The following is a 23784-nucleotide window of genomic DNA, read 5'->3' on the forward strand; positions in this document are numbered from 1 at the left end:
AGTAATACCATACCTCAAATACTCCATACGAAATGGACTCCTACTGTAGCCTCTATTATGCTGGGTATCCGCCCCCTGACATTAAACAGACACTAAACAAAGAGGACCGTCTCCTATGGGGCATTCTAGTCACAACCGGCCTTAAAGTTATCCTCAAGGAACGGAAAGACTTATCTAAACTTTCCTCCCACACATGGTGGAAATAGGTCCAAATCACCAGAACTGCTTATAATTTACTAAACTTATACTTGAAGACAACACCAATGAAGAACAGTAAATTCTGGTGCAAACTAGACATCTTCATGTCTCGCTCGTCTATGTAACCACACGCATTCATTAATTCATTCATTCATTCACTCTCCCACCCTCCCCCTTCCTCCCCACACCCTCTCCACTCCCTAACCACCCACTCACCCATCCCCACATACTTTCTTCCGTACACCCCCTGTCATCTTTTCTTTTATTGTTTCCTCTCTCTCACTCTAGGCTCATTCATCTACAGCTGAGGTACCTTAATCACTCACCACAACGTTAAAAAAATGGCCCCCCACCATACACACACACTAATCAACTTCACCTCATTATTACAAACAAATACACTTAAATCCACCCTCTGATTTTACATATGTGGATCAATTCCTTATGCTATATCCTAAACTGCTGTTCCCACATGATCTGATAGTAACATACAATGAATTGTTTCTCTTTAGTTTACATTTATGTTATTTAATTCTTCTGTATCAAATCTCAATAAAATACTCTTAAAATAAAAAAAAAACAGATCTGCAGCCGGCACACTTCCTTTAAGGCATATTTCACTGGCATCATTGTCACCTAGAGTACAACCTGCACCCCTGTCCTCCTCGTGCACCGATGAGGAGCCTGGATTATTATCTAGGTATTCAGGTTGAACCTTTCCTGGTATCTGATTAGGGTCATCTGTCATTTGTTTTCTTGACCAATTAGTACACATGGCTGCTGAACAGCACATGTAAAACTGAGGATTTAGTTATCTGTCTACCTATCTATTTATTTGAGACCACAACAGGTTATTTTCAAACAGAGTGAAGTTGACAGTCCTTGGGCTGTGGCATCTTTTAACTTGAGGACAATGGTATTCTTTCTCTGGAGCCTTTACTTTCGTCTCATGGCTGTGCTTAGTGTTACCGGTGGGCTCCAGTCACTCCAAAACCCTCTGTGGTTAGCGTTTTTGCAGCGAACCTGTACAGTGTATGTCTGTTCTGGGGCCACGTCATAGATGCTGTAGCTTGTTTGCTCCCCCACGTCCGATTCAAGCTGTGAAGAGAACATAGCAAATACAATACTTTGAATTAGAATTGTGATTCATGTATAGTGCATTGAATATTTAAAATATATTGGGTTTTTTTTAAAGCGCACAACAGTCCCCTAATGTCACCAAAATCGTAGAGGCAGTGGAAGTGATGATACATTTCACATCACCTCACACTCTGGTGGCATCAATGGAGCTAGAATCACATAACCTCTGAACTCAGTGAAGGGGGCTTGTAAGTTTTATTTTCAAACCATGAAGGGGTAGGTTTACTAAATCAAAGTTGCTGCTTTGCATGAGAGGGAAAGAGCAGGGCAGCACCATTGCTACTAAGATAAGAAGCTTCATGTCCTCTTTCTAGCATGGCGCACAATCAGGCTACCTAGTGCCACACATACAGTTTTGCACTATAGCGCAAATGTGTCTGTGGCATGTCTAGCATAGGTTTTGTACTGGAAGGGTACAAAATACTATGCCTAGACAAACTTTAAGACTTTTCCCACTTTAGAAGCGTTATGTACATTGCAGCACACATACAAAGTCTGGAGAAATAAAAGCATTTCTTCAAGCTAACACAGAGGTGTTATTTTGTGGTTCACAACTCTCTCCAGTATTGTTTCCAGAGATGGCTTTGTGTCAACAAAACATGAGTGATTGCATGGGAATACCTACGTATCACCAATGGGTGCCACCTGAAGCAAAGTAATGCAAACTGTTACTTTGCGTTACGTTCAGGCACCTCTCCTGGAAATTAAGACCTAGATGTATTAATATTTGATGCAACATATAAACAACAATAGTAGACTTTGCTGTCTTGCGCATAAGAAAGGGAAAAAAAATATCTACAAAGGTATGGCATCTTTTCTTTTCTCCCACAGCATTGGCTCACTTTTGGCTGCCACACGCCAATGCACACACCCTTGCGCCATAGTGCAAGGGTGTGTAAGATCTCTAAAGCACAATTTTTGCAATGGAAGGCATTCTTTGGTAACTTTCACTTTAACCTGCAGGTTCTGGGTACCACTGCTACCAAATACTAGGGACTTATAAGTAAGCTAACCTATGCCAAATAGGTTCAAGCCAATTAAACATACACCTTCAAAGGTCAGAGCACTGGCACTGAGGTCTGGTTAGCAGGTCTTAGTGCACTCTCAGTCATTATACCAGTACTTATACTCCAACGGCATGTTCATATGTATCATTAGCTTTTTTTCCATCAGTTCATGGGGCAGAGCCACAATTTAGCAGAGGCATGAAGGGCAAGTCTAAAAGTCCTAAGTTCTTGTGAAAGCCACATACTAGATTTACTGAACTTCAACTTGGGTACCAAGCTGAAGTGGACTATGCGGTCTGCAGCTGAAGTCAGTAAAACAGAATAGGAGTCCATTAGAGAAATTCAGCCAGATTTGCAAAAAGCAGTCCGACCACCAGAAGGAAGCCAGTTTCCAAGTTGCCCAGCTTTGGCACAGTTTTGTATAAAAGCACCTTAGATAATGGCACTTAGTTTAGTTCATATAACTCTTATTGGAATGACACACAATGGTGTGTTTCATGGACACCAAATCAAGCTGGAGGTACTATGACCATTTAATTTAGAAGTGTTATATCCTTACAACACATTCTACATACAGACTAGTAAGTTTAGCTTCAACTAAAGCCCACGGTAGGAGTGCCACCACAGCCTACAGAAGAGCTATCAGACCCACAAATATACAACACTATTTCACACACATAATTGAAGCAGAATACCCTTCTAAGGAACTTGTCAAGATTTGTGCTGCACTCTCAAATCCAGAGTGCCCCTACACTGAAAAATTACAATCACATGCTTTTTGTCATAAACTATCAATGGAATTGATAAAAAATTAAAAAGATAGTAAATTATCTTAAAGAGGACATAGATCGAAAGACCACTTCCTATGACGAGCCTTCCACACCTTAATACTTTCAATACCATCTCAACATTATTCTTGCATGCAAACCATTAAGATCACTTTCAGAAATATTTAAAGATATCCTTCATACAACCTGTACAGAGGCGTAGCAAGGAGCTCACTCAACAAGTCCTCAGAACTAGGTGCATTTCCATCTGAGCTGAAAACCTCCAACATTAAAAAACCTCGACTTGTCGTATCAAGCAAACTACAGACCAATATTTAATGCGCCATTCCTAGGTAAAACGTTTGAAAGAGGAATGTCTATTCCGTGTTTATGTAGGAAAATTACTAAAGTCCAGAAATCTCTTTCAGACCCGGAAGAAGCACAGAGTCATCTAATATATCCGTTTGGGATGGCTGAAAATTCATAGTCAATAAGAATGGAGTGAACGCCCTATTGCTTTTGGATTGATCAGTGGATTTTGACACTGTCCACTGACACTACTAAAGACTCCATCATCCCTGAATGCTTGAAATACTCCAAAATAGGGTGTCTCTTTCTTCAGAGGCAAACAAAGCTTAGTGTACCACATTTGATATTGTCTTCTTCCAACCCACACTCTGGCATTCCTCAGGGGTCCATCATATCTTCTCTACTATTCAACATCTACCTAACCCACATACTGACCTGATTAAATCATTTACGTCACTGGTTTCAATTGTGCAGAAGAGACACAAATCATTAGAAAAAATGATGGCCTGGAAGACCTCTAAAATTTAAATCTTGACAACTGCGTTTGTGCCACAGATGCATGGATGAGTAATCAACTAAAGCTCAACAGCGAAAAGAAAGAGAGCTGCAGACAGCTGTAAAAATACCAGTTTACCACCATATAGGCTGAAGAACTCAAACCCATCCACAACATTAAGCGAAGTCAGACACCTAAGGGTAAGCATGGATTCAGGCATGTCCTTAATACCACATATAAAAAAGCACAAGAGCTCATTCTACACAATCATCCTCCTGTAACTTGGATACCAACAAAAGGTACAAGCTATCCCCATATTTGTAATCTTGAAGCTTGATTATGGCAATATCCTATACCATAACACAAAATAAAACAGATCCAAAATGCTTCTCCACCTTTAGCCAAGGGAATGCATGACTCCAGTTCTACTATCACTTCACTGGCTGCCTATAGCTAGAACAGCAATGTTCACGGCAGCCTCCATTATCCATAGAGCATCCCAAGGAAAAGGACCACTATATCTACGACTTAAATTCAAGCTAATCAAACAAAACAGACCACAGATCATCATACCACCTTACTATGAGAAATTCATATGAGGCACTGCTTTCTCAGTACAAGCCGCTGAGTTCAGGAACTCAATACCAGCCAAGATTCAATGCTTTCAGGAGCATATATATTTAAGAAAAGAGTTGAACACCTAGCTCTTTATATGATAACCACATCATCTCACAACGTTGGGGTAGAACCCAAAATAATTACACCTTCAAGTACAGTCTACAATTCAAATATATGGAAAAACCCAACAGCAAACAAATTTCTATGTCCAGGTAAGTTATGAAGGACTGACCAATGTCTAGCCTGGGTAGTATATAGTAATGTTAATTCAGTTATAACACTCATGGCCTACATTAATACGAATACCATAACACTCGGAAGTCAGGTAGACAAATGTAGTTCTTACGGGCTACATCACAATTGCCTTATACGGCTTCACATTCCACTCACATAAGAGAAAACTATTACAGTTCATGTCCATCAGCTAGTATGGCATCAGACCACAGCAATAAAAACATCCATCACCAACTGAATAGGCATGGAATATTTGAAGAGGCCTGCCACATTCCCCTGGCCAACAGATTACTTTAATTCAGTCCACCATTGCAGGGTCTAGCAATCTATATAGTATGACTGCTTCTAAACATCTCACAGTGACAATTACATATTGGATAAAAATAAGGTCCATCTCAGTAGATTTCTCCACTATTTCTCACTCTAGCCTATGCTCAGAACCATCAGCTGTAAACAGAATATCGCAGAATGGATAACCCGGTGCAGTAGCCAACTATGTAGACTATGATGATAAGAAATACCATAAGAGGACCTGCAGAGGTGCTCAAAGCTGTTGGTTCACATTAAATCATAAACTGTTTGCCTGTCCTTCACACTTCTTCATCCATAACATGATAACCACACCTCAGTGGTCCTCATGAATGTCATGGAAACACTTCACACCTAGGATTAAAACAAAGACACTTTCTATCCACACACCCTATATGAAGTAGCATGCTGCCCTTGTACACAGCCACTTCAGTGCCACACATATGGGTAGTAAGTGCTAAGTAAATGTTGCATTATAATACAATACCACTACAATACAATACCATCTAATACAACAGTGTGGAAACCAGGGCAATATAAGCATCTCTTTACAGGCTGACAAAAGATACAAGCTATGACATAGAGAATGTCTGCTGATAAGACTTATCAGAAGGCTCAATATGCAACTCATAATAAGTGAAGGATCGCACAGAGAACCAGAAAAGCCAGTTTTGAGACCAAATGGTTGAGGTGAGCTGTATCACAAATGATCAGAACGAAGGGAAGCAGCAAGCTTTATTTCCTTTGCACAGAATAAAGAAGGTCGGGCATTAATAACAAAACTCTAGCACTAACGTTCTTTGCACAGAAAAATGTAGTTAGGCATTAATAACAGAAATCTACCACCCAGCAACACTGGGGCCCATTCAAACGTCAGTCTAGTTGCTTACAATGTCAATAGATACCTTCATGCACAAAAAACATGTATGGTTTTGACTGGTCATCTCCCAATGCTTTTCTGCACAGTTATTACATCACAAAAGTAATTCCTCAGGAGGTTCTGTGCAGAATCATACTCTTGCATAAAGACATCAAAAAAGGTTGACTCTTCTATAAAAATTAACCATTTGGTCCTAGTATTAGACCACTAACAGCCTACATTATACTTTTGAGGATGGTGTTAAATCCTGCAGAAACCCTGTTCCTCCCGCTTGCCACTCTCTATTAGAGAAGAGGTGTGGCTCTAGGAATCTATGGTTGCAGTCCCTAACTGCCCTATGTGGCACCTCCATTTCAAAAGGAAGAGCTAGGAAAGTTGTCCTTTGTTTTGCCATTAGACTTGCCCCTTCCCTGGCGGCTAATCCTTGCTAAGGGGCTACTGTTAACACCACTCTTACCTTCCTGCCATTAGCTTCCCTGAGGAGGGTCATATACAAGTCAGCCAAAGATGTGTATTCAGTGGTGCAGTGCTGAGAGACAAATCAATTCTCATTATAAGGCAGCACAGAGTGTACTTTTCTAAAGGCACTTTTTCCAATGTCCGTTTTTCCACATTTTTAAGTATTAAGCACTGAGCCTTTTGGGCTTCTCATGCCTATTTTACCAGTGACTTATTTAAAACATAAAAATAGATTTTTCTTCCTGCAGAAGCATGTTTCATTGACACATGACACTGCGGTGCTTGTAAACTGCAGCCAAATTAGTGCATAATGGTGCTCTTAAGAGTGGGGTCTCAAGGGGCCTGGCGGCCTGTGAAAAGACCACCAGCATGAACATGGCGGGAAATCCCGCCGTGTTCATAATGACCCCCTTAATTCCCACACCACTGATGACATTTCTGCACCAATTTATGATGCACTTAACTGGATACTTTAATAACCCAATTGAGTAAAAACAAATTCACACTAAAATGCTGTGGCACGGCTTGACGGTGCCACTGCATAGAGTCATAATGCTAGTAAAAATAGGGTCGATAACAAGGCAAAAAATCTGGAGTGACAATATGGAAAAGGCACAGTTTCTGCAGTGTCCCTTCTCAATGTATACTTCTTTCAACAGACAAATGGGCCTATATTGTTTTATGGGCACTGTCACCACACTTGGACACATGTTGATTGTATTCTCAGACTTGTCAACTTGTGTCTTCTGCTTGCTGACGTGGGGATGCTTATGACGACACATGTAAAAATACTCATACATTTGCTTATGTAAACTTTCTTGTTTGCCTTACGTACCACCACTATTCTTATGTGCAGAGTTTCTGTTTTTAATGCTCAATAGTTGTGCTAAGTAAAACCTTTATGCCACATTGTGTTGTTTTTATATGCATAAAGAACAGTGCTTTAGACAAACTGTACCACTGTATAATCTAGTGATAATTGAGAAACTCACCAGCCATTCGCCAGTACCATGCTCCAGATAACGGAGTTCAAACATCAGTGGGAAATAGGAGCTATGAATACCATCAGGGTACTCCCATTCCACCTGCAGATGGGTAATGCAGTCGGTGAGTGTCAGATTCAGGGGAGGTTCTGTTTTGGCTAAAATAAAAAGGTTTTAAATCAAAATGCATAAAAGATACTGTTGATGTCACCATGCAGCAGCCCCTGACATGTCTATTTCTCCAACACAGGGCCATACATTTTCAGAAAGTACTAAAGGATCTCTCTAGTGCACATATCCAATATAACAGCCTCCATTATTTTCCCAGGCACAACACACTTCATTCTGCAAGAAAATATTTAACTTCTACAATATATACCCACAAATCAATCTGTCTATCTATCTATCTATCTATCTATCTATCTATCTATCTATCTATCTATCTATCTATCTATCTATCTATTTATATATCTATCTATCTATCTCTCTGTTGTCTGTCTGATACGTCATTTGTGCAGCAGTTTTGAAAGCACTGCAAATTTCCTTGTACATCCAGCAGCTTTTGGGAAAAAATAAAAGCATCAATATAACTCTGGTGATAAATGTTCCTGCTGGTTGTGATAGATGGGTGTTTTGTCTAGTGGCAGTTTTGACTCATTCAAAGTAACGCAGATGGTTGATAGGCCTGCTGCAAAGTAAGTGTATCATGCAAAGAACAGTATTTTATGTGCATAGCACAGTGGGTTACTGCTTTTGAGACAGATTATTTTGTCACTGTGCAGTTCACAAGTTACAGTCGTAATGTAGCACAGAGAGCTACGAGCTGCCAAAGAGCTGCATGCAAATTGCAGGGCACAAATTAAAAAGTTATGATCTTCCCACGTCTTTCATTATCCTTATGCTGCTAAAAAGGGTTTGCTTGTGTAGAAATACATTCTTATTAAAGTCAACTCTAACCACTGTGTTATGTTCTGAATTTGTGCTTCGCCAGACCAAGCACTCTTAGAAAATGCCTACCAGTATGAATCCTAAACCTTGTTGTCCCCTGTAAAGTGCTCCGACAGCCTACACTGGTATGAGAGGTGCTATAAAGCAAATTAATTACATGTGACATAGGTTATGGAGAGAAGAGAGGCCCTTCTGGTTTTACTTCCTTTCCCCACCACATATTTATGTGAAAAAGCTTTCTCAGATCCTAAAAAATAAAAACAGAAATCGCTTGGGAAATGTAGAATCTGACCTGAGGATTCAGCTTTCCTAAATAAAAACCGATTTTTGCATTTTTTTCAATATAAAATAATTATATTAGTAATTCGAGTATTTGTTTGGTGCGTACTTGTTAGTGTATTTTTTGTGAATTGCTGTTTTAATGTTTGAAATTTAAATTGCAAATTGCTTGGGGGTCCCCGGCTTCCAAGACGAATTTAGTGGGGTCCTCTGGAGTTAAAAGGTTGGGAACCACTGTTCTAGACCCTTGGGTTACTATAGTTTCATGTGCCTGTTACTCCCAAAAAAAGCAAGTGGGAAACGGAAAGTGTAAGAGAGTATGACTAAGAAATCTGCCTCTCTTTATGGTTCCCTCCGTTTGATCTCTGCTGTGGGCGGGCCCCAGCTAACCAGGCTTCAGTCCCATGTGGTCTGTAAAACGTTATGACTTTGCCTTCTTAGAGAAAGTCCTGGATTTTGGATACCTCTCCTGGCTATTCTCTCAGAGAGGCCCGTTCAAAATATTATCCCTCCACTTTTAAAGAAGCAATAATGGTAGAAGACTGTGTAAAGCAATGTAAAATTTACATGAGTCAAATTATGACAGCTTTGCTGCAGAACAATGCGCATGAAGGTAACAGCTGTATTAGTTTGCATCTAATTAATACCAAAAATAAGGCCTAAATGTATGTTGGCCTGCAAATCACACATCTCAAATAAAATATGAATCACTTATTTTATTTTTGATACTTTTGAGACATGAAATAGGGCTTAATTAGATTCACCATTTTAACTGGAGGCTGCCAGAATATCTGAGATGCAGTTCTTTAAGCCGAAGCGGCAGACCGAGCACTGGCTAGACCCAGCATCTCCTCAGCAGGCATCACAGCTTGGTTAAAAACAAAGAACTTACACACCGAAGCCATGAGTTTGACAACTTTGAGTCAGGCCCTCACTAGTCTGCAAGACCCAATCACAGTGACTTTGAGTTATTGTCACCCAGACTCAATTCTGCCTCAATGGGTTTCACTTACTCTCTCTACCGGCTCTATTTTTATTTGAACTGAGAGCCCTGAATATTTACCTTTTGAGACTGTGTTTCTGTGTGTTCTCGACTAGTCTCATTGAATAACCTTCAATAATTTAGAAACTACTTGTTTTAATAGGTATATTTTGCATTTTACAATTGCCACTTTTAAACCCCTTTGGACAATCGGTTATATCCCCCTACGTTTGTTATCCTAACTTAACTGTACTGTTGCCTGGTTGAGCTTTTAAGCCTAACGCCTCAATCATGTTCCCTGCCTTGAGGTTCTGGCCTCCTAGCCTGGGTAGCCAAGGGAGCCTTAGAGACTCATGTTCATCCCTGGGGACTCGACTTCTGTGCATTCTATGCTTGACCGAATACTGTCAGTCCCAGGGTCTGCACATCTGAAGGACCCAAAGGCCTTCTGAGACAAAGTGTAAGACTTGTGAATGATTGACACCTGTCTCTCAGACATGTTTGTCCCTCCCGAAAGGCCTCCCCAAGCAGAGGGTGGCTGGGTGTTGGTTTCTTCCCAAGCTGCTCCCCCACTCAAGCCTCATGGTTCATGAGTATCACATAAGGCCCCAGTGCTGGTGGAGGGAGGGGAGGGTGAACAGTGGATTATGAAGAGGAAGGGCTCCAGTTCAAGCTACGCGTGTTATTTTCACACATTGAGTCAATGATTTGACAACTTCCACAACTGCCCTGTGCTCCACTTGGTGGATTCAAATAATATGCCATTGTACAGCGCGTTCAACTTTCAACCTCAGAAAAATAAAAGGCTGATTTTGCTACAGTGTTTTTGGCAATTTTGCTCACAGTTGTACAGGATGTGGGCGTGACTTTTTTTTCTTCGTTTCCTCTCCCATGACTGCAGGGTTTCTCCATTGGACAGAGCGCCAACTGAACTACCAGCGGCCCACACTGACGCCTTTCATAGCCTTCACAGCCCTGCCATATGTGACATTTTAAATAAACCTGTTCAGCTTGTACATTTACCGATTATTTATTTATTTAGTTCTGATGGAAGGAGTCCAATACTGAGTGATTAATGGGGAAGGCGTGATCATTTAAAACTGCAGGGCTGGATACGCTCAGTATTTTACAATCCTTTCTGAACAGATCCACTTTTGCATTATGCAACCTCCATAATACTCAATAAAATGCATTGTTTAAAATAAAGAGTGTATGGCCAGGGTTTTACACTTATGTTTAGTTTGAAAAGTGTCAGCTTTCCTTCTGTTCTCCATTTTTTCGCTCTAACTCAACACTTTTTACCCCCAAACAAATCTTTGGATTAAAGATATCAAAAAAATATCGGTTTATGACATTCTTATCCCAACACATTTTAATATAAAGTGGGTCAGAGAGGGCCACCCGCAAACCTTTGAAAGACTGGTAAGCAGGCGGGTCACCTCTGAGGAAGGCTTTGGGGGGGGGACGGAGGGGGGAGGGGGCAATGAAAGTGGACTGGAGCCTTAGCACTGCTGCTGGGCGGCTGGCTGGATGCAGTATAGGTTGGGCTGCTCTGTCTTCTAAACGATGTTTACTTTTAAAAGGCGTATTCTGTATTGTGCGTGTACCTTGTCAAATATTTCATTGCTAATGGCCCGGTACATAAATGCAATGTATTTAATGAAGTAACTTCGAGAAAAGAAACAGGACACTTGTAAGCTTCTCTTAGGCGGCTCCCTTAGTGGCACAGGCTACCTTAGTTACTCATGCGTCCTAGGTCATACCTGGCGGCTCTGGGGGCTTGTTCCCGTATAAATATTATTTTGTGGACATTTCTCCTCCTCATCCCCTTATTTACCCCTCTCAAGGGTACTGGTTGTAGGTACAGCAACAGAGAGGTGTGTAATACTCACAGACATCTTCAGTGTTAAAAATGAGCTTCTGCGATTCCTGGGATCCGAAATGGTTGAAGGTTTCAATCCATATCTCATAGGTCCAGTACAGACACAGGTTTTCCCGACTGAAATAGCAAGAGTTTGGTCCACCAGTGACGTAATCTTTGCACTCATTGACTTGCATTTCTCTCCTAAATCAGTTCAATCAGACATGGATATAAAATAACAGAAATTCGTGTTACTGCAACATAACAGGTGGCTTTATGGGCAAATGAATACAAGATATCCTGACTGGACATGTTTGATTCTATGTTGCCAAATATAGAGCAAGTCTATTATTGATCATTTCTGTAACTCAGGGAAGAAGAAAAGAATCAAAGAAACAGGTCAGGCCTCCTTTTTGGGTCTGGCGAGTTGCGGCACATTGTCTCATGAATTAAATCAGATGGGGCTTAAGTTAGTGATTTTTTTAACATTTTGGATGGGCTGACTGGAATATTATGCAAGTTTATCAAATCTGTTGGAAATTATGGGCCAGATGTAGCAAGCCTTTTGCGCCTTGCAAACTGCAAAAAACGCAGTTTGTGAGGCGCAAAAGGCCTTACGCAATGCAGAGTCACATTTTGCGAGTCGGTACCGACTAATGTGATTCCGACTCGCAAATAGGAAGGGGTGTTCCCTTCCTATTTGCGACCGCATCGCGATGTAGAGTTTCTTTGTGACCGAGAAAGCGGTCGCAAACCAACTCGCAGTTACCATCCACTTGAAGTAGATGGTAACTCATTCGCAAAAGGGAAGGGGTCCCTTCCCCTTTGTGAATGCAAAAAAAAATATTTTTTCAGAGCAGGCAGTGGTCCTATGGACCACTGCCTACTCTGAAAAAAACAAAACTAAATGGTTTCGGTATTTTTTCTTTTTGCAGCTCGTTTTCCTTTAAGGAAAACGGGCTGCAAAAAGAAAAAAAAAACTGCTTTATTAAGAAAGCAGTCACGGACATGGTGGTCTGCTGTCTCCAGCAGGCCACCCTCCCTGTGAGTGCCTAGACTCGCTATGGGATCGCAAACTGCGACCCACCTCATAAATATTCATGAGGTGGGTCTTTGCGACCCCATAGCGAGTCGCAGAAGGTGTCTGAGACACCTTTCTGCATTTCATATTGCGAGTTGCAATTTGCGAGTCGCTATGACTCGCAAATTGCAAGTCGCAATATGAAACTTACCTACATCTGGCCCTATATTCCTAAACAAAGGACTCTACTTTTCCGAATACAGGATTGCAGGTTTTGTGCAAATAATTATGAAGCAATAACATGCAATATCAGGCACCCAATGCCTCAAACAGTGCCTGCACTGCAGCCAGACCTGAATCACCAGCCTGTTCCTCCAAGTCAACCACCTGAAACTGAATTGCTACTATGTGCCAAGAAGCACAAGCAATAACTAGTACGAACCTGCCTGAGCGACATGAACCTGGATTGATCTGAACCTCAACTTTCATCCAATGCCAAGGCAGTCAGATTCACCCTGGACACTGAAATAATCCTCAAAAAAATCACCACAAAGACAAACATGACAACCTGATATCAGCTCTCTGTACTAAAGAAAGAGGAACCATTCTATCCAGAAAGAATGGCCAGAACTGCAGTTCAAACCCTAGTACTGTTGCATCAGGATAGTGGAACCATCTGCTTCAGAGCCTCACAGACCCCACATTGGTCTTGATTAAAGGCATCCTACACCCCACAGCGTACCCCTTCAGAGGCCTGAGGAAATAGGATTAGATCACTCCCTCCCATATGGAACTCCACTGGCTCTCATTGCAAGCCTGCATCACTGTCAAAACAATCTACAAAGCCCTCATGACTGACACCGCCACCTAACTGGTTGACAGGCTCCCCACTTCCAGTGGCTCGTGGCACACCTGCAGGCAGATAACATGCTGAAAAAAGAGAAAAAAGATGTGGAAAAAAGAAAAGGAAACATGCCTTCTCCATTTGTGCAACCAGGATCTGGAACACCATATCTGCATTTATTAGAACCCCCTCAAAACTTCTACAATTTAGGAAACAGCATTGACACACTTATTCAAAGGGCACTATTTCACAACAAAGTAGCAGTTCACCTCTCCTCTGATAAATCATCTTCCACTCCACTAACTCATTGACTGTATCTTTGCCTCTGTACAGAAGACTGCTGGCTTTTGGCTAGGTTTGTGCTACACAAATGCCACATATATGCATACACAATCTATACTATTTGAGGATGATTGCCTTCTCATTTGTGTGTCAACAATTAATTATCACCCACTCCGGGGGATGCTAACTCATGTTAATTACATACCCACACTTGTGGTCCTTAACTAAAGGCAGCGACACTTACTATGAGGAAGGACAATTGACAGCTGTTATCTCCTAAAGGAATACTGGAAATAACACTATTAGAATCTATGCCCCTAGTCTCAGTCAACAGAGGCAGAACCTAATTATTGCAATCAGAGTGTCAACTTCTTGGCCAAAGGAAATCTGACTAGAAACTTTGGACTAATACCTAATAGGTAACTTGAAGGTAAAAATTATTGGAGCCAAATCTTGTTAGTATTAGGACTAGGCTTCTGTCTGCTGATTTTTTTTTATTTATTCTTACATTTTCCAAAAAAGGTGCAGGTAGTCCTGTCAAGTGATTGCTTTGCTGTTAGATTTTGCTAACTGCCTTTTTGGCAATCTGTGACTTTCTTATAACAAAAATACAATGGCCCTCATTACTACCCTGGCGGTTGGCGGAGAAGTGGCGGTCTTACCGCCAACAGGCTGGCGGTAAAAAAAAATTGAATTATGACCATGGCGGTTAACGCAATGGTCATCCGCCACTTCTCCGTTACGACCGCTGGGCTGGAGACTTGGGTCTCCAGCCCGGCGGCTGTCACATGACTGCCGGCGGTATCACGACCCGGCTGACCGCCATGGATTTCATGGGATTGGGAACCGCCATGAAATCCATGGCGGTAAGGACTATCAGTCTTCAGCACGGCGGTCCCTCGGCGGTCTTGCAAAAAGACCACCGAGGTTGTAATGAACACCAATATCTTCAAAATAATGCAATGTTTGCATTTTAAATATCGAGTTACAGAAATATTGAAAAAAAATATTGTGATACAAAAATATTGTGATGCAGGAATATCATTGTCAAGAATATCGATTTCTTTAGATAAGTAATAAAGTAGTGAGGAATATTGTTATTGTTAATATTGTTTTCAATAATATAGTTGTAAAATATCATTTTTTAATTTTCTCATTTTTAGTTTTAGCTCATATATTAATGTTATGTGCTACAATTGTTTGTATAATTGTTAATATTTTTAAAAATAGGTTGTCATTTTAAGTACTTTATACTTTTTAATTAAATTACTAATAGTAATTTATAGTGTTGTAGTGGGTTTTTGGGTTTGTAGGGGTATAGAGTGGGAAGGTAATTAGTTATAATTAACAATGAATTATGAATTAATTCTCAATTAGTTAATTCATTAATAGTTATGTAAATTGTGTAATAATTATATTTCTAAGGTATAGGGTGGGAAGTTAAGTAATAATTAACAATTAATGTATTTTTAATTATTCAGCTGATTATTAATTACGTAAATTGTGACAAAAATCATATTTTTAAGTTATATGTTAGGTGCAGGCTGCTGGGTTTGTAGGGGCATAGAGTGGGAAGTTAAGTAATAATTAATTACCAAAGAATTATTAATGTATTAATAATTGTGTACTTGATTAAAATGTATGTTAATTGCGTTATACTTATTTATTTTAGTTATATTTTAAGAGTGGGATGCTAGCTTAATTAAAAATGCATTGTGCTGCGAGCCAGCACAGCAGGTCTAAAAAATTAGCCAACATGCAAACTAATCCTATCATTTGATAGTTGTAAAGCTAGGAAGTTAAAAGCTAGTTTGTGTGCCTAACTGATTTTCTTTGGTCTAAATGGCTTCACATTTCGCAATGCCCCATATCTCAGCCCAATATGTTGCAATGCGGATACATTGTATTTTATAGATCTCAGTAATGTGGCAAGGACTCTCCCACCCGGCAGTTGAGGTTGATTATATAGTGAATCAATTGCTCTTGAGAACCGTATCCTGCACTGTGCAATATTAGGTGTCCAGGATGCTGTTGTAGTGCAATATTAGGTGTCCAGGATGCTGTTGTAGCACAAAATACCCCTTTTCAGCCAATTAGTACCAACAGCGACGGTAGAAAGCTGTTTATGCTTTGGACTGCACGCCATAATTTAAGAGTTAGTAAAATTTGTTTGTAGGTCCAAAGCAGCCATGCAGTCTACGAAGGCATGAACCAACACTTGCAGTGCTTTTGGCATTTGTACCATCAGCACTGCGTCGTTCGTTCGCATATAGAAGTGTGGGAATCAGCCTGCCTTTGATTTTAGGTACATCTGGGGTGATGGTAGTTAAAAAGGGATGGGGCTGATTATTATATAAACACCCTTATCTGGACAGGCAACATCTATGCTCACCAGAAACCTCTCATGAGTGCTAAATTATTGTACATAAGTATTCTGTATAATTCAGGTCATATGTGTTATTATAAGACTGTGAGATTTCGATATAACCAGCTCTCATATTTATTAGTCATTACGGTGTTTGAATAGTGTTACACTCAAGATGGCAACGATGCATCCTGTTGGGAATTTGTCTGTCGTTTATGTTTACAGTTATTATTTGACACGGAGAAGATGGTGAACTAATCATGTGATCAAGGCTGCGGAGTCGGACGAAACGTGTTGTATTTGGAGTAAATACCCTTTTGACCTTCCCTCTGGGTGAGCATTTTTTTCTGTGGGATGTAAGAATATTTTATGCTTCACCCCTCCGCGGATTGCGGGCCCATTTGGAGCTCTGGACTTTGCAATACACACACATATATATATATATATATATATATATATATATATATATATATATATACATACGTGCATAGTAGCACATTTAAAACAATAACTCAAAAAGTAATATAATGCAAAATATTTGTTTTAGTAATAATGCTACTTTACATATATGTATATATAAATACATACACACATATATGTGTGTCTTTATATAAGTATTATATTTTTATATAGTATTAAATAATATTTAAAATTATTTATTCACATTATATTAGCATTTTATATTAAAATATTTAAGACTTAGGGCCTGATTTAGATCTCAGCAGAGGGGTTACGCCATCACAAATGTGATGAATATCCCGTCTGGCGTATTACGATCCCCGTAGGCTAAAATGGGATGGGTAATATGGCGGATGGGATATCTGTCACGTTTGTGATGGAGTATTCCCAAATATATTTGTTTTCAATATTTTTCTAATCAATATTTTTGACACAATATTTTTTGTTACACGATAGTGTTGCTTCCAACATTATGTCAGTGATACATGTTTGCTCTTTGTGGCTTTCAATGGAACGAGAATGTGACCCCAATCTGCAAAAGTCACTATTGGCTCCTGGTAAAGGAAAATATACAGTACAAGTCGCGCTACATCACTCACAATGCTCCCTGGTCTAGGGGGCTCTCTTTTATTCAGGAACATTTAAAAAATATTACCACACTAGTATTCTACATTCTATACATCACTCCTTCTTCAGATCCCTTTTTTCAAACATGCTAGGTGTAGTGGCTGTCTTTTTCAGTAAGTTTAGCAAATGTTCAGAAGCCTGCTCCACTTCAACCAATTAGAACATCCTTAGCACTTTAGACAAGTTCTAAAACCTCATCTGTTCCAACTAGCTTGCGGAGGTCTTCTATAAATATCTTCTGATCTTCTTCTTCATACTCTTGCTACACTTGAAGAGCAGGGGAACAAAACGAGGGGCTAGATTAACACACGGTCACAACAAACTGGATACAGTTTGCAAACAGTATATTTGTGACCAATGTGGAATTTGGTGTACCATCGTATGGAGCAAAAGGTTAGTTCCGAAGATTCTGATTTGGAGTTGGTCGAAATCTGACCTACCTCGATAGTATTCATATGACAGGTCACAAATTGCAACTCTCTCTGACTGCTGGCTGTCACAGGAATGGTGGCCTGCACAGTTCAGCAGACTACAATGCCTGTGTTTGCAATTCAATAAAGTAACTTTTTTTCAGCAGCCCATTTTTCCTTTGAAGAATGAGGGCTGTTGTTTTTTTTAAAGTGTTCTTTTCAGCAAAAGTTTCTGTGAGCTTTGAAGTGGTCTACTGCTTACTCTCTCGGAAACATTTTTCACTTTTCACAAAGTACAAGGAGTCCAGTTGGGATCTCTTGCCTTTTGTGAACGGGTTACCACTCTAACTTCGGGGTCAGTAACTTTTCAATGGTTTGCAACTTGAATTCTTGTTGAAAACCACTGATACATGGCATGCTGATTTGGTATTTGGAATGGACGTCCACAACATGCCACTTCCAAATAGCAAAATAGAATTCATACATTGCAAACATCATTTTTGGGGACTAATGATTTGCACATCTGGTCCAAAGTTATGCCAGCATTCTGAGGCTTCTGATTGGCGGAACCAAACTCCATCAGTGATGAAGAATATATGGTGAGAGGTTTAGGATTGAGATCGGGGACAAAGACATCAGTTTCAGACTCAAAAGTGGCCTTTAATTTATGCACAACAGCACATAAATGAAGTTGTACGGCCTGTTGCATAAAGGTAAACTTACACTTTTGTGTAGGTTTACTATTTTTTTGGTATTCTCAAACTACAAATTTAATTTTACCAATAGTATCTTTACAAATATGGGGACTCTCCATTCGTGGCTTGTCCTATCTTTATATGTGCAGAGTTCTCTGCACCGACTGCAGAATTACTATTAGTAAAATGAAAGTTGCAGTTTGTAAATACCAAAAAATAGTAATCTTACACAAAAGTGTAATTTTACCTTTGTTAATCAGGTCTTCTGTGTTTAATTATAATAATTCAAGTAATGCATTTTTTTTTAGATGAAGTGCACACTGCCTAGCTTATATAAACCGTCTCATGCGCCTAGCTTAAGACCCAGTGTTCATGCACCCACAAAAAGTGCTAAGGAAGGCTTGACTAGATTGTGATTATCACTGCATCGCTTTATAGTTGTGTGCAGGATATTGCTCTTTAATGCTGTGTTATGTTTTATGTGTGTTTACATTCAAAATTACTACATAAATGATTTATTTTGTATTCCTTTGGCAGACGTGTTTGTGTCATTGAAATATAACCATAGGGGCAGTTAAAAAGCATCACAAGCATTAAAAATAAATCAAAATCTAATCATTACGTACAGTACATTTACCTGGAGCAGGTCCCAGGCAAGCTCTCCCCATGCTCCTGCATCACTCTTGCTCCTGTCTTCTCATTGCTTTTCCCCCTGTTTTTTGAGTGCTTTCTCCTTGCTTGCCCTTTTGTTCTTACTGCTTTCTTCTTGCTTTTTCCCAGTGTGTGCCTTTTCATTGCTTTTCCTTTGTTTTCACTGCTTTCTCCTTGTTTTTCCCACATTTTTGTGTGCCCTCTCCTAGTTTTTTTTCCACCGTTTTTTGTGTGCCTTATTCCTTGCTTTTTCACCCATTTTTTGTGTGCCTTCTCCTTGCTGTTCCCTCATTTCCGCTACCTTCTCCTTGCTTTTTGCCCTGTTGCGTACTTTCCGTTTGCTTTCCCCTCATTTTCACTGCTTTCTCCTTGCTTTTCCCCTGTTTTGTGGGTGCCTTACTTGTTTTTCCCTTGTTTTCACAGCTTTCTCCTTCCTTTTCCCTTGCCCCTCCTGCATCCCACCTGTAATTTCCGTCTTCCATCTGGCCCTAACCACCACCCCCCAGCTTCCCCCCACCAGAATCTACTTAATGGAGGCCACAGTGCGACCCAATTGAACAGGTTCCATGCCCAGCGCTCCCCATACTGCTGCATTGCTCTTGCTCCTGTCTTCTCCTTGCATTTTCAATACCTTAAGATGCTCACAGGTATTTTGCTGTGCTTTATAAATCCTCGATTGATTGAGTAACACGCCTTTAAGGCCACCCATCTTCACAAATAACTTTTTCTCTATGACTATTGAGTGTATTAAAAATATTATATGGCATGTTGTAAAAAGCTGTGACTGAGGGTATTGGGGACAGACTGGGGGCAGTTCCCTGGTGAACAGGAGCCCTTGAAGGCTGTTTTGAAAGCTCAGGGCTGCTTGTGCCTCTGTCACTTTTTCCTAGCTTCCGAGGTTCATTGCAGCAGGCATGGAGAGGCTTTAAACAAGAGAGAGAAAGAGAGGCAGGGGGCAGAGAGAAGACAATCAGAGAGAGTAAAGAGAGAAAGGAGAGTAAATGGATGGATAGAAAGAGAAACCTTGCACAAGAAGAGGAAGGGAGCTGAGCTGGTTTGAACATGTTTGCAACAGCTGCTTTTGGTTCCCCATTGTGGCCATGATTGGATTGATTTACCTATTAAAAAGGTCCATAGATGCAGCAACTCGGAAGCACCTGCACAACCTTTGGTAAAATCCAGGTGAAATCTGGCAACATGGCTCCATGAGACTGACCTTCTAATCCTAGAATTCAAACTAGATCACGTTGTCTAATCCTTGGAAGTTTTCAGGGTCATCTTGTCTGATGAATCTGGAAGTATGTTTTAAACCTAGTAGATGCTGACATTAAGCTACATATAAATTACTGGACATATTTTGTGTCCATGTTAGCTCACAATACTCACTTCAACTGATACATGAGCCTGTGGCTTGTGTTGAGTGGATGGTCAACCAGTGGTCTCCAATGGCATGTCATGCTCTTAGGGTGAAGTACCAAGCATTGCAGGTCGGGAAATGTTCCTGCTGGAAGTGAAAGTAAGACCAGAGGGGTGTCACACACAAAGCTTAAAAGGTAGCTACATAATTACTAAACACTTGCATTCAAAGGTGACAGATATACTGGGGCGACCTCCATCATTGAACTGTACATTATACATGTCCCTTTTATATTATTTCGAGCACAGGGAGGTAAAATCTGAAAGTTGTTACGAGTCACATTTGAGTAGTGTGAGAAACTGGTCTAGCATCAAATGCCCAATAGTGCAGTTCACAAACATAAACTAGTTTCAATGAGTGCAGCCTTGGCTCACATTTGATAGCTTGGTATGAGCGACAAGTAAACTTTTACTATGAGCACATGCATCCTGGGGATTCTGACGGGGAAAAAGGAATGCTAGTATTGAACCTAGGAAAAATGTATAGGGTCATTTAGAGTTTGAAGATGGACAGCCAGCCAGATGTGATTACCCCACTTCATTTAGAGGGCAAACTACTGGGTATGCATTGGCTTTGTTTCAGTGGGTTTTCTTGATGGAAACTGTCCACTTAGTTGCCAGGTCGCAAAGTAGCTGCCCCTTGCAATATAGGGCAAGATGACTACCACTATTTTCAAGTCTCGACTCTAGATAGTGCGAATGCGCTGTCTCGAACCGAGAAATGCTGTATCTACTTCTGGGCTTACAGCCTCACCCACAGGCTTCCCATTTCCTGGCACAATTGTCGCTCCATTTTTAGGTCTCCTCGTTTGTCAAGGGCATGCATACGTCATGCCTCTTCCAGTTTTTAGCCCTCCTTTTTTACGCATACGCAGCAGCCATTTTCATCAATTTCGGGACTACTTTTTTTTTTTTTTAAATGGGTGACCGGTCCGCCAAGCGTTAGGAGTGCTGGTGTGTTCATTACATACAAGCTCCTTTAAAAAGAAAACTCCAGTGCTACTGCCTGCCTTCTGTTTCCCCCAGCCACCGCTTCCTCCTCTTGTACCAGGGTCTTGCAACCTCCAGCACTGCCCCCTCCCATCATCCCTGTAGCTGTTTTCCTTGCCTCACCTTCCTGAGCTGTGCTCCATTTTAAGCTCATCTGTTTTCCAGAAGCACAACCATGTACGAAAAACTGGGACTCACACTCATTATAAGTGTGAAGAACACACCCTTCACAGATGACACAATCACACTGACATCATTCCTGCTTTGCGCTGCTTCTTCTGCTACATAGGCCGTTTCTGGAAGAAAGCGCATGATACATGAACCTGCTCACCTCCAGGAACATCTTCCCATATCACGAGAAATCACATACTAATATACACTGAGCTTTATCTGGAGTGCCATTGTTTTTCTAAACAACCAAATAAGGAAAGAATTAAGCACACATTTCATTACAAATTCACTGTTTGTTTTGTTTCCGAGACAATTGTGTATGGACTGTATTGCAAACTTTGTGCTTTGGGGTGCATTACTATAGAGCTGGTTTGGGGTACTTCTGAATAACTTTGTGCCTTATGCCATGAGGGCATTATTTTATCTTGTGTTACACAGCTGTTCCAAGATGGCTTTATACAAACTGCAGGCTATGTTCTGCGAATGACGTAGTTGTATCCTTTGTGGGGCTGCACTTGAGATGATTCTGCATGGAATGTGTGGCACACTGCTGGGCTGTGAACACAGATTATGACGTGCACTGTGGGCTGTGTTACTTGTACACTCACTCTGTTTTTTGCACAAACAACACTGCTAATAAAGCAGTTAACCTGTGAAGATGCACCCTTACGTTTCCAACCTCTTTCAATCGGGACTCCTTTTTTGTACAGTCTTCCTTATTTTTTTCCTTTCAGTTGTCTGGTTTCCTGCGGGGAGCTTATCGGTCCTTTCTTATCCGCTGTATTCTCTCCAGTTCCTTTTTACGTCTCGGCTCTAGACGGCGTTCATGCACTGTATCGAACTGAGACATGCTGTATCTACTTCTCGCATATGAATAAAAGGTATACTCAGGGCCAACCTGAGTCCACACCCAGGGCGCCAGCCTTCAGAGTGGCACAGGGGCTGCTGCAGCAGTGTCACTTTGACCTAGCTACAAAGAAGAGTGCATTAAACACTGGCAGCCGTGTCCACCTTTTGCTTGTTTTTCTTCTCCTTGCCTGCCTTTCTTTTATCATTCTACCTCACCTTTTCCCCACCTCTGTCATTTTTACAAAACACCGACAACGGTTCAGAGGGGACGCCCAACTTGGTTTCATCCAGGGCGCTCTTTCTCCCAAGGCCAACTCTGGGAATACTGTTTTAGAGTGCTTGGAAGCGCCTACATGTCACTCATTTGCACTAGAATGCTATGCTGGCCTCATTATGTTTTTATATTAGTGTATGTGTATTAAAACAAAACACTTTGCTTTTAAACTCCAATTTTTCACTTTATCTTCATATGTTTCTGATTGCTCTCAGTAAATGTAACTCGACTAATAATTTGTGTTATATAAAGACTCGGTCTGATGTCCTCCCCCAACGCTTCAAATGCTAATAACTTTTTCTGCATATAGCGCTTCATACCGCATATCTGATTTTAAAGTTTGCTGTTAGCCAAGATCTTTTGGTGTTACTAAAAATGTATAATGTACTTAACATATAGGGCATTTTACCAACTCTCCCCATTGCTCTCTTGTGTAATTCACATATTATTTCTACCCATCACATCATACTACATTATGGAATGGGTCAGCCCACTTTAGTCGTTAGCTTACCTCTCTGTGAGTGATGGCATGCTGCTCGTATACACACAAAGAGTAGTCCACTTACTCAGTTCCACAAAAATGTTGACAAATATGGACAAAGCCAAAAGATAACAGTCAAAGACAGAACTATTGGCTTCGCCAATGCTTGTCTCCTTTAGCGCTCCCTTGTTTTAAAAAAAATAATAATAATAATTTACTACCAATTTGTATTTTGTTACCCTTACATTCATTTCCTCTTCCATCGTACCTTTTTTCAATAAGTTGCTTTGTTTTTCTTTAGTGTGCTCCTCAATGCCAACGCACTAGACAATGGCCAATAACCATTAACATAGCCAATAGCTCTCACGTTGCCGAGACATATTGGCTTTTCTAATGCTTGTTTCCTTCAGGGATCACTATGTCAATCCTGAGTATGAAAATGTCAAATGTTTGTGGAGCATAGGGAGGAAACATCCTTCATGTGAGAGACATCTGTCTTTTTCTTTGTAGCAATACCCCCTTAGTTTGGGAATTTGTTGCTGAAAAGCAAAAGACACTGCTGAGTGGACTGCTTCAACTTGGAAGTCTATCCAACATTCAACAATAATGAGAGTTTATTTGTCAATGCAGCAGATGCCTTCAAAAACATGAAAGTTTTTTTGTTAACGCAGCAGGTGCCATTTCATTATAAAGTTATCTTCAGGAAGCAGATGGAAATCTCTAATAAGGCAGGGTGTCCTCCACGAGCGCAGCGGAGACTAATTGCTCCCCTGATCTGA

At 40.6% G+C, this 23784-nt stretch overlaps 1 protein-coding gene across 1 annotated transcript in view; it reads right to left on the reverse strand.

Moving 5' to 3' along the window:
* Window positions 1–491: 491 nt before the first annotated feature.
* Window positions 492–23784, reverse strand: part of LOC138294223 (prolactin receptor-like) — a 32901-nt gene continuing 9608 nt past the window's right edge. The window contains exons 2-5 of the mRNA XM_069233361.1: window positions 20211–20328; window positions 11502–11674; window positions 7410–7558; window positions 492–1296 (exon numbers count right to left, since the gene is read on the reverse strand). Coding sequence (XP_069089462.1) covers window positions 1135–1296; window positions 7410–7558; window positions 11502–11674; window positions 20211–20328 — 602 coding nt within the window. The 3' untranslated portion in view covers window positions 492–1134. The remainder of the gene's footprint in view (window positions 1297–7409; window positions 7559–11501; window positions 11675–20210; window positions 20329–23784) is intronic.

The sequence above is a fragment of the Pleurodeles waltl genome, chromosome 4_2 (assembly GCF_031143425.1).
Source record: "Pleurodeles waltl isolate 20211129_DDA chromosome 4_2, aPleWal1.hap1.20221129, whole genome shotgun sequence".
In the NCBI taxonomy this organism is placed as follows: Eukaryota; Metazoa; Chordata; class Amphibia; order Caudata; family Salamandridae; genus Pleurodeles; species Pleurodeles waltl.